The sequence below is a fragment of the Notothenia rossii genome (assembly GCF_949606895.1).
Source record: "Notothenia rossii genome assembly, chromosome: 5".
Lineage (NCBI taxonomy): Eukaryota > Metazoa > Chordata > Actinopteri > Perciformes > Nototheniidae > Notothenia > Notothenia rossii.
Genome location: NC_136903.1, coordinates 66,096,892 through 66,109,691, shown reverse-complemented (window position 1 = coordinate 66,109,691; position 12,800 = coordinate 66,096,892). Strand labels below are relative to the sequence as shown.

Sequence of the window (12,800 nt, the reverse complement as noted above, 5' to 3'; positions counted from 1 at the left end):
AGTCAAAGATTGCACTCTCTGGTCTTCTGCTGCCCACATCTGACCCTCTGTTTGTTCCCAGCAGGCTGAACTAAAAATTAAGCTTTTTTTCGTAAATACCCAACTTTAGCAGTGAGAGACCACAAAGTAGACCCCAGATGACCATAGTGAAAGTTCAAACTCTGAAACTGTGTGTGTATTTCAGCAAATAGTCCCTTTGAAATTAAACAAATAAAGCATATTATGTCCATAAAAGCCAGAAATACATCACTGAGGTGATACTGCTTTTTGGGGATAAAAGTGCTGCTTGCTTTGATTTCCGCACTATTTAAATATAATTAGAGCATGGGCATAGATAGGAAAATACTTTAATTTGAATGTATAACACTGCCAATAGAATATGTTCTGGGTAGACTTTTGAAGTACAACAGACACATTTTCATCTAATCTTTTTACAAATCAAAAGGATTTATTTCTCTATGTATCCTCCAGCTGCTCCCTCCAGCAGAGGGGACTTCCTGGGACAGAACATGAGAGAACAGAAGCTGCTCGCCCTCAAGTACCCCAACAACGGGAACATCAGAGGCCATCATGTGCCAGGGAAGAAAGATTTAAAAAAACGACCTGGTATAATAATATTCCTTTCATTAGCTGCTTTTTACCCACATTGTATGCAGTTATATTGGTGAGCACTCTCACGGGAGGCAGGGGAAAGCTGCTTGTTCAACTCCAAGATGGTGGCCATTGGGTTTTGGTGTTGTTGGCGTTTTGGGTATTGACTCAGAAGTTCATGAAAATTCAAAATGCACCCTATCGGCTTATTTTCTGGTCAAAGCAATACACTATGGCGTTCAACAGTGGATTAAGATGATGTATGCTATATATATTAGCATACAATCTATACCACAGTCAATAGATTAGCTGTCTGTACTATGGGAGAACATTTCAATTAAGATATCAAACTCAAATCTAATCACTTGGCAGGGACATTTCTAAATACGAATATCTGTGGATTTTTCAGAGCAAATTACTTTGATTTTAAAAACATTTCGTTTTGAAAAATATGTTTATCCACAAACATTGAATGGATGTTTTTTATGAAGATGAAGACCCTGACAAAGCCTGAGTCATTTATAAAGAAATTATATTGAAGTCAAAGGCATACACAATTCTAAACGTGAAACACTGTTCAACATAAAGAGAAGATGATTTGACAACAAAACACAATAATATTACTGCCAATAGTTCACAAGGTAAAGCAAATTGGAAAGCAACTAATGATTATTTTAGTGGAGCTCAATTCAATGATTTGAAAATGCATTTCCTCTGATTGCATACAGTTTTCAAACATTTCTTTCATTTGGAGATACATTTAATATGTTTGAAAGTTTAAAACAGACCTAATATAAGATAACTCAGGTAATGTATGCATTGAGTGCGGGAGGAGAAATGGTTGATTATATTCACATCATGTTTGCTAATCCTGTGAATGATTTGATTGGGCTCTAGGTATCTTTTTGGTTAAATCCTTGAAGGCAGAATATCTGAAGTCCAATATGCACAACAGGGACATTTCCTGGCAAAAATGATTAAAACTGATTAATGGGATGAACACAATTTCAATTTGAAGAAGATGCAGTAAGAAGATTCAGTAAGTGTTTAGGTATTACTTCTTCATAATTGTCAGTTTAAAAAAGCCTTACATCTAAAAAGGGTACCACTTTACAATAAGACTACCCTTATAAAGGGTTTATGAATAGTTTGCAATACATGTATTAATTAGGTTGTGAACACTTTATAAGTCATTAATAAGCTTTTATAAGACATGAGATAAACAGGGCAACTGTGACCGGTTGCTTGCCAAATAGTGAGCCCACATGTATCTGTACTGCTAAGCCTATTGGCTACTTAGCTGACTTTGTCTTCTTCATCAGCAAGCATCCTTGGTATCTGTTGTTCACTGAGTTGATTCTCGCTAAGTAGCCAATATAAGGCTTAGTCACCTTGCAAAATAGTGAGCATGTGTTGACGTATGTTAGAACTGGTTTATAAATGGTTCTTAATGATTAATAAAGTGTTTACAACCTAATTCATAACCTAATTATAAACCCTTTATGAACCCTTTATAAGGGTAGTCTTATTGTACAGTGGTACCCTAAAACGTGATGTTCATGTATGTGTGTTAATTTTCTCCAGACAGCAATGAGTTCCATGATTAGAAAACTGGTCCAAGAGGTATTTGAAGCAATACAACTTCCTTATTGAATAACCCTTCTTGAGATCTTCCTTGGAGATCAACTCATCATTTAGAAATCTAATAGATTGTCTTTGAACGTGATCTCTGAGTAATACATGACCATGGAGACACACCCCAAGATCAAATAATGTATTTGAAACATTGGACAGATCTCAATTCGCAAAGACATGCATTTTTTTGATTTCCCCAGCCCTGATAAAATCCGTAACACGTTTTTAGCCAGCATCACTTATTCTCCACCGCTCAGCAGTCCCTGACTTGTGCCCAGGCGATTTAGAGACAGACATAATTGATGAGCAACCGCAGCCAAGTTGTCCCGGCTCAGTACATGACCGGGGCACCTGAAAGCCTCATCCTTTTAATTACACTCGTACTTTACCAACCGAAACACTCAAACTCCTTGGGAAATCCTTCAGTGGAGTAATTTCTTTGATTGAGGTAAACGTAGAAGGAAAAGGACCCAAAGCTTTGTACGGTAAGCAGAATGAAAAATCTTGCTTCCTGTAATATTTATGGATTTGCAGTGAAATAGAGGTGGTTGACCTGTCAACTAGCCTGAAGTTGATTGAGGTCAGATCTTTGGGTTAGACTTGTTTTACTGCAAGTGGAAGAACCAACCACTCAGCACTTTTATTATGACAACCACTTAGTCGCTCTAAAATGCAATTTCTGTTGTGTGTGTGTGTGTGGGTTCTTTTATTTACCGGTGCCACATCACAATTTCATGTTTTATTTAAAGGTAATGGACCATAAAGTATTCTGAAACTGAATCTAAACTGGGATCTATGCTTGTAAAAGATCTAAATCAAAACCATTTCTAGATTCAAAGAAAATGGTTATCCTCATTAATCCTAATTTATGGTGCAAATGTGTTTTGCGTGCTTCACATTGTGTAATGAGCAATATTTGAACACTAGGTGACATAAAAACTCCAAATAAATCTCACTCCATCGCTACACTTGCATACAGTCATTTATCATGTTGTTAAGGCTAATTGCTGCAAACAGCTGCCTACTTACACATCCAGCTGACAAAGAGCAACACGACAATAAACACTGAATTCATCAGCTGTCATCTGACTTCACTCTGACAGAACAAAGCTCCCCATTATAACCAGCTAAACCATCACATAATGTGCATAATCCTGCTTGGACTTAAACTGTAATCTATTTTTTCCATGTAGGTAAGTAATGAGTGTCATTCAAGATAATTTCATTTATTTGTAATGATGATTTTATGGCCTATTTGGGGTTAGAGTCTTATGTTCTGTGCCTGTGACTAAAGGTTTTGCTGCCATTGACCAGGAAAATGTAGACAATAATTCATTGTATTTACATTGCGACTTTGCTGGTTAAAAAAGGAAAAACAAATACATTTTTAATAATAATAATGGCAGTACTGTGAGAGCAGATTTAGTCTAGACACTGACAGGAGACTGCCACTGTTTCTTCCGTTGCATAGCCAAAGAAAAAGGCTTAAATGTGAGAAAATAAGTTGTGTACGGCTGGATTTAATGGTGCTTAAAAGTCGTTCACATCCTACTGTATGAAAATATGTAGTTGTAAAACAAAAAACATTGCCTATTTTAGTCCTCTGTATTTCCAGTGATAGTACACATTTGAGATTTTAATCAACCTCCAGCTATGTAATTCCCTAGGTTGAAATTTAACATTTGACCTCGCTGATTGATTTGTGCTTGCTTGTCTCGGAGATTCACGAAATGCCTACAATAGAGTCGTTGTCAGGGGTAATATCTTCCCACGCCCGGTGCTGTGCAGTAATGATATATGAGGCAGAGTGTACTCACCGTCCTCCCGAGACTTCTGAATGAAAGCATCGACGCCGCTCTCTCCGTAGTTCCCCTCTGAGGCCACAGTGGAGACGTAGTTCCAGCGCATGGCCTTCACAATGTCCACCATGGCCTGGGCCTGGTAGGTGTCCGGAGGCACCACACGGGAGAAGAAGTCATAGCGGGTGTTGTCACTTAGCTCTGGAGCTGTGGAGGCGTAGCTCACCTGGGGAATCTGCACAGGGAAGAAAATTGATAATATTATAAGCAGCTTCTGGAGGTGGGAGTAATATAAGGGCAATAGAGGCATATACTGTATAGGTGCTTCAAATTCAAGAAGAAAACTGCTTTAGAAAATATATAAAGGCATCATATGAGTACAAAAAAACAAGGAAATAATAGATTGATTTAAAAGAGGCAAAAAATAAGACAATATACAAAATAACAGATTAAACAGGAATACAAATGACAATATTTAAATAAATAGTCCCAAATTATGTTTAATTTAGTGCAGTGGCAAACAAAAAAGTGTCATCAGTTTTCTTATACTACAGTATATACTTTGCTCCGGAGAAGTGGGGCATACAGTATAAACTGGATGATGGCTAATTGTGTTTAGTTTCGACCTTGGAGGCATAGTTAGCACCTGTCTCAGATCATTGAGACATCCAAACTATTTATAAGTAGAGCACAATTCGCAATTAGAACAACACTTATATTGTAAAATCAATGATTTAAAAGAGTGGTTAAGATAAACCCATGGAAAAAAAAAATCTTAATCCTGTTTACACATAAATCAATACGTTTTTTTGTTTTTTTAACTTTTAGGTTATTTTGTATTTTTAGATTTGGTGTACATACTTGTCTTTATCCTTTTTTAATGCAAAATAGTTACTTAACAATACTTTATTTTTATTACCATTATATTTTTGACCTACCCTTACTTACTTACTTATATTCTTATGTTGTATGTTTGCACCACCATACTGTACACCGAAGCAAGTTCCTTTATGTGTAAACGTACCTGGCAATACACTGGTTTTATTATTATTAATATTGATATGTTTTATGACGGTAGGCCAAAATAGTAATTTGGTTCATCTTCATTCTTATTATTTGACACATTAAAACCTGAATTTCAGGCCGAGGTCTGATGCAACAATATCATTTTGAGACTGTAAGCACACAGCCTCAGTGTTCCTGCAGGAGCCCAGACAGTTTACAGTCTGAGATAATGAGCATGTCAGACCATTAGTAGGGGTCACTTGCGAAACACACCATGTCACCTCACACAGCCTATTTTAAACACCTCAAAATTAGGTAGCATAAATGTAGCGTCTTACTTTGATCAAAAACAAAGGAGCCAGCAGCAGCTTTTAGAACAGTTAAGCTTTATGCAATAACTTGCATCATGGCTGGCTTCTGTTGCTCCCTCTGCTCCTAAGTTCTCACTGTGCTACAGAAAGACAAACGTTACATAACAGACTTAAATAAAATAAATAAATAGGTCAGATAAAGCAAAATGTCTGTCTTTAGTGACCGTCGTTTTAGAATTTTGGTGATGGTCGTGTTGCTTTTTTTCATTGTCACCGTTTTTTTTACAGCTAAACTGTGTTTGCATGGATTGAATTTCCCATCGCTATGGCGCTCAGTGATTCATCAAACAGACGGCCAAGGTGTTTCCTGGTAATGATACAATGTGCCTTTTCGATGAGGATCGGCATTTTTTGTGTGTCTCTAAACAAAATGAGGAGAAGGTGCACACAGAGAAATATGATCCTAATGAAAAACTGCTCTGTTTTCCCTCTGGATGCCTCTTTGCCACATGTGGCATTTCATTATCACAGACAGCAGACCTGTAGGCTGGGACACACACCAAGATGAACACTACTGCCACCCCACACACGTATCTGTATAAAACATGACAAATTAACTGGCCTGAAGTCTTTTGACTTTCCCTTGGCCTCTTATTGCCTTTGATACATTGCATGTACAAAGAGAAAATACAGCCCAGCAAGAAAAAGGAAGGAATGTGAAAAGGTAATTAGAAGGGATCTTAAAAACGATCTTTGGGATACTAATGAGAAGGCATTTTCATTATGTGTGTGTGCCAAAGACCAGTCTCAAATTCATTTTGAAAACCTTGAATTAAGGAGTTTTATTTAAAAGAGAAACGGGAAGATGGTGTCAGTGTGAAGGCTCTTTGGTCTCTTGGAGATACTGTATAGTCAAGGTTTAGTCTAAATTAATGGGTAAGGCTCTTCTGGATCCAAATCTAAATGACTGCAGGATTACATTTGGAGCAATTTACCAGGAGACATGAAATCTCAAGAAGGCTGACTGTATTTAGTATTAAAAAAAAAAAAATGCAAGTCACAACGTTCAAGTCAGTCAGTAATATAGCAGCGAGGAGAGCAGCCTTATCATATTTTAGTAAAGCGGGCCATGCCTACTATGATTATAAGTATAAGAACTTTTAGTCTTTGTATGTTGTGCATTTAATTGTATGTTTATGCTATATACTAAAAGTAATTACTAATAAAAGTTTATTTTCACTGTGTTATTTTATGCTTCTGCATGTCCAAATCTAATGTTAGATTGAATCTGTAGTTATGTCTCAAATCAAAACAAAAAGCATTAGGTCACATTAGAAGAATTACAAATCATACTATCAGCACTGAAAACGCAGATTGAATACTTTCAAATGTAAAGGCTGCTGTTGATGCACACTGTTCTCCAACAATTCAACGCACAAGAACATCAAGGAGCTGCTAACAGCTGAATGAGCTCTTTAAAGGTTATAATTATAGGTGTAATGGTGTAAATTGTAGGTGGTGGTAAACAGGCCCAAAAAGATCATGAAAAACAAATAGTTTGACGTCTCTTTGAAATGTTTGTACACCAAGTGCCTAAATAGTTGAATACGACAATTAATATGATGTACTGTACATAGCATACACTAATGGTATGGATTTTGGTTACAGCTTTTGTCTTTTGTTTGTTTGTGTGTTTAAGTTGATTATTGTCAGAACCTAAACTGAAATCATCCAATAATTGTACTATATTAACATCACACCATGTAGTATCTGGGATAACGTGCTGATATTTCCATGGAAACAAAAAAAGAAAAAAGCCATGTTTCCCTTCTTGTTTGGAACATGTGGTTTGTTTGTGGTATTTTCAGTCTCCTGCACTGCAGCGTTATCCACTGCGTGTCCAAGCTTCCCCAGCTGGGTTTGAAACATATTTATTAAGACAGGTTAGAGGCCGGAGTCCCTGAGGTAACTCACTTCAGAACCAGGACCCTGAGATAATTCCCTGAGAATGCCTGAACAGGGGGAAAACATGAAATAATGATATGGAAACATAATAATGGAACTGAGTGTATTCATAGAGTGAATGTTTTAAGAGCTTGTCTTACAAACCCTAACATCCTTCTGATTGAGGTTATTCAAGGAATGAAAGGCGGAAACTTAATGCAGCTTAAGGGCTCCTTTTTCTGTATGACTACTTTTCCAGTGAGGGGAAATCTCTGTGGTGGAGTACAGGCATCCCTTTAAATACTGAAAAATGCTTTGTTCTGTAAAATGAGAAAGCGCCAGTGTCCATGGAAATGAACTTATTGTGTTGTTATGTTATTGTAATTAAAAACGGACTTGTTTAATAGCCAGGTGTGTTGCCCTTATCTTCATTCAGCTGCCCTTTCATTATTCCCACCCACATAAAGGATCAGATGGACCTGCACTGCACCAAATGATATTGACAAATAACCAGGAAAGTCAAGGTGGTCTGCAGAATATAAGATAACTGAGTATGCACAACATGCAGCAAGGATTAAGATTCAGAGAATCTTATTATCTACAGTATCTCACATCTGAAATGAACAAACATTATTTGAAGTAGGGGTGTAAGAAAATACAATGTATTGTTCTGTAACACAAAAACTAAAATATATACATAGTCTTCATGTATATATATAATGTTTGTTTACCTAATACTATTGCTCAGATTGAACAAAAAATAGTGCTATGATGCGGATGTTACAGGGACCATACTGTATACATGCAAATCCAGAGCCCAGATCACATTTTGAACATATTTGATGGCAGTGTTCATTATATGGTGATGGTCTTAAAACCTGTTAAACCCCGAGCCTGTTTTTCAGGTTTCAGGCTCGAAAAATGACATTCCCAGAACAAATGACCATATCTTCCCTTCTAAAAGGGTTAAATTAATAATCTTTTTTCTCAAAGTAATGATAAACCTGTGAGTTGGATGTAGAAAAGTCAGAATAAATATAGATGTTTTTTATTTTAAAGAAAATTCAGATTGAACATGGGAAAAAACTGTAAATTATAGTGTCCGTCCAAAATATATTTTGTACTTATAGATGAAAACTAACCTTGGATGATGGGTTAGTAGACTAAAGGCTTTAGGGATCCAAAGTACAACATATAATAAGTACTCTGTATCAAGATTGATGCAAAACAAGCGATATTTGACCTTTTTAGACCGATTTAGCAAAAAAAAAACTCTTCTGGGGCCATTTGGGTGGATTTTCCATATCTCTGGCTCCCCCTGCTGGATTTTGACATGTGACATATCTTTCTAACCGTCAGAGCCATTGGAATCTATGGGGACTCCCACATAGTCCTTATTTGGTAATGTGTGTGTGTTAGACTGCCGCATAGCCAAGACCGGAAGCAGCAGCCACTCTGGTGGCTACCATTAGCAGCTAACTTTTGCTCTGCGATTTTTACATAAAAATGGAATTATGGATTATAAATGAGAAAAGTACCACATGTGTGTACTTTTGGATTTCAACCTATCCAGACCATTTACCATTTTGCCCTAATTTAGAGGAAATGCCTTACCTGTGAATGGGGTGATAGTGAATTAATGTGTTCCCCTGACTGTGAATTATTTATCTAAGACACTCAACACATTTTCTTCTCAGGGCTCAACAAAGTGCAAAGCTGATCCACTTTTGGGACTATTAGCAGGTTCACTTTTGGGACAGAAATAGCAGTATTCTGTTACACTATGTCACTGACTGTCAAGCTGACAGGTGGCAATTAGCCAAGAGACACCAGAAGAGTGCACGATCTAACTTATCAACGCATGTAAGCAGTGTGAAAACAATGACTTAACTTATTTTAGAATAGAAAATGAATGATGAAAATGTAATTGGGAAAACACCACTTTCCAGCTCCCTCCTAGAGTTTTGAGTGTTGTTTTTGTTGGCGCTGCTGCCGAAAACAGAATCGGAGAAGAAATAAGGTAAAAAAGCAAGAAGTATATTAAATGATATTGTAATTAATCCCCAATGCCGTCAGTCAGTCTCTCCCACACGGCAAACTATAGATTCACCATGTAAAGATGTTGCCACCAATATGCAGTAGGCCTATGACATCATCTAGCAACTTTTAGCGACTTTTGAGCTATAATTAGCTGCTTTCATTGGAAAGTTTTTGGCAGCAATGCACAGAACACACTGCATTTGGTACTCCATGGTTACTTTGGTAGTTCATCCATCCAACATTTTCTCTACTGCAGATAGTAACACACAGAAGTTGAATTTATACCATTTGTAATTGGAAAAAGTAAAAGCGCTGGATTTGTTTGCCAGATGTTGACGCCCTTCCATTGTGCGGTAAATCGAGCCTTCATTCTCTAGGAGATTGTACCCAGTGGCCAAAAAAACTACATATTGAAAGCAAAGCTTATAGGGATCCAATCTAAGCGTGCATTAATGTATAGCCATTAAACTGTGCAATCAACATTTAGTTCCTAATGATAATTTGAAGCAAAAAATGTGTCTTCTCCGAATTTAACATTAATGCATTTTAGTGTTAATCATTTCCTATTAAAACACATAATGTCCATTTAACTGTAGAAAAGTAGCTGTTACTGCAGCACCTGTCTCACATTACATTTGAGTCTCAAGACTACTTGCATTAAATGCAAAAACACAACCGCTATAGTGATACAAATATGTACTCTATGCGAGGGGATAGGCATGGATATTTAGGTGATTGTTGTGATCAGTCATATTCTGGACCATGTCTGTGATTTGACATCTCACTCTCTCTCACTAATTAGAAATGTGACCTTTTGACGTCAAGACATTTCTTATTAGCATTTTCAAATGCCTTGAGATCACCCAAGGTCCCAAAGCCTCTCCGAAAATCATAATTTGGCATAAAAATATTGTGTTGCATTAATTTATGTTTTACAACATCACTTAGGACTTTTTAGTGACTGTCTGGCGCCACATTTATCTCAACTGTTGTTTCCTTTGTAGAGTGTCCTGTAGAGATGAGGAGCAACTCCATGATGATAATGTTGGGACCCGAGGTGTAGGTGCTGGATTTTTCAGTGCAAATTATGCTGGGATGCAAAATAGCTGACTACATTTGCATCTATAATTCAGACACCTGACAGATCCTTGCATCCTGCAGTGCGTTCCACATGCAGAGCATCTGCTTCAATCAGCTTGTATATGGAAAACATGGATGGGTAAACACAGTTTATCATCACTACTTGGAAATCTCATTTCAGCACAGACGAGCGCAGTTTTCAACAGAGCAGGAGCTAAGTCAAGCTGTGTTCCCTCATGACCCAGCCATTTGATAACAGGGATATAATACTTACAACACAACCAATAACTGGAGCATTTTTAACATTACATATCAAATTCACGGGCAAAAACATGTCAATAACTAACAAACACAAGCACATTAAAAAGAAGAACAAAAACATGGTAAAAACTACGACCATAGTAAATACAATATAAGGAGGCCCATGTAGGCAATACACAATGCTGACAATGGTTTCACACAATTCTATTGATTTTCAGGTCGAGAAACGTGTGAAAATACGCAGCAGAGCGGCTTTTGGCAATGTTTTACGGTATGTGCAACGGAAAAGATTCAACACATGTTTTAATCCTCAAGGAAAAAACACTGCATTCTGGTGAATAACACTGAAAGTAAGATTTTTTTATTTAAGGACTAATATTGTAAGCAAAGTGCCCAAACTCCAAAGCCATAGCCCAGTCAACTCACAATTTGCTTACATTTTATCGGGGAAATAATCTGTAAATGGATAATAAGAATCAGTTGAAGAACTAGTTCAATTGAAAAATGCTTCCACATGTATTGACTAGTGGTACACCGGCAGTGTACCACCAGAATTTATTCTTCAGGGACTAGCGTCTTGAGGACAGGAAAATATCTCTGCGTGACGGCAGAGATATCTTTTTGCTCTTGCTGCCGGCTCCATCTCTAAAGAACTCAGTTCATCACTGTGCTTTGGGTTTCCTCACAGGCAAATAATGTGACTGTGTACCAAAAAGTAGGCAAAAAGAGAACTTCTTTCTATTTAATGAGCCTTTTTACAATCTATTTATGAAGGTCTGATGCAAAAGGTGTCTCTGATTATCACTGCTATTCTCAATTTTAAAACCAGTGCTCACCAAACCAGATCTCAGGACTGTTTAATGCTGCTGTTACAGAGGATTTAAAGACTTGAATGTCTCAGCTGATTTTTGCGTTTTAATCTATTTAGTAGACTGGTGTAATCTCTTATGCCGTGTGTACTTTTTTTTTGTCTGGCCATGTTTGTTTTTTCACGTTCGAAGATGTTCTATCGAAATGAGCATCTTGATTTCAATGAGAATACCTGATTAAATAAGGATAAATTAATTAAGTAATGTTTTATTTTCAGATCTCGTTGTAATGGCTAAAATGTAAGATTAGGTTATGATTACATTTGCCATGCCAGGATGTAATCACATTACTCAACGTGTTTTGATAAAATAGAAAATACCCTTAAATTACCCTGAGGCATTCTCAGCTTGTTCATCAGATATCCATATCACTTACATAACATTACATTACATTGCATTTAGCTGACGCTTTTCTCCAAAGCGACTTACAATAAGTGCGTTCGACCAACAAAGTACAAACTTGAAGAAAACCGAATCATATAAGTACATCAGGTTTCATAGAGCTAAAACATTTCAAGTGCTACTCAACTGGCTTTAGATAAGCCAGTCCTTTATTAGTATACAAGTGCTTTGTTAATAGTTCTATCGCTAATAAGTGGAGTCGAAAGAGATGAGTTTTCAGTCTGCGCCGGAAGATGTGTAAGCTTTCTGCTGTCCTGATGTCAATGGGGAGCTCATTCCACCATTTTGGAGCCAGGATAGCAAACCCACATGTTTTTGCTGATTGGAACTTGGGTTCCCCTCGCAGTGAGGGTGCAGCAAGCTGTTTGGCTGATGCAAAGCAGAGTGTACGTGGTGGGGTGTACAGTTTAACCATGTCCTGGATGTAGGAAGGGCCAGATCCATTCACAGCATGGTACGCAAGAACCAGTGTCTTGAAGTGGATTCTAGCAGTTACCGGAAGCCAGTGAAGGGAGCGGAGGAGCGGCGTGGTGTGGGAGAATTTAGGAAGGTTGAAGACCAAACGAGCAGCTGCATTCTGGATGAGCTGCAGAGGTCGAATGGCACATGCAGGTAGACCAGCCAGGAGGGAGTTGAAGTAGTCTAGGCGTGAGATGACGAAAGCCTGGACCAGAACCTGCGTCGCTTTCTGGGTCAGCTGGGGACGTATCCTCCTGATGTTGTAAAGCGTGTATCTGCAGCAGCGGGTTGTAGCAGCGATGTTTGCAGTGAAGGACAGTTTGTTATCTACTTACACACAGTTACATGAACAGTTATGTGTTAAACCGTAGTTCCAATTATAATGATAATAATAAGGTGGGGGG

At 37.6% G+C, this 12,800-nt stretch overlaps 1 protein-coding gene across 3 annotated transcripts in view; it reads right to left on the bottom strand.

The window, feature by feature from the left end:
• The window catches only part of LOC307041993 (metabotropic glutamate receptor 4-like), a 211,834-nt gene that overhangs the window by 74,705 nt on the left and 124,329 nt on the right, over nucleotides 1–12,800 (bottom strand). For all 3 annotated transcript variants that reach the window (XM_079685624.1, XM_079685626.1, XM_079685625.1), the window contains one exon: nucleotides 4,044–4,260. In XM_079685624.1, coding sequence (XP_079541750.1) covers nucleotides 4,044–4,260 — 217 coding nt within the window. The remainder of the gene's footprint in view (nucleotides 1–4,043; nucleotides 4,261–12,800) is intronic.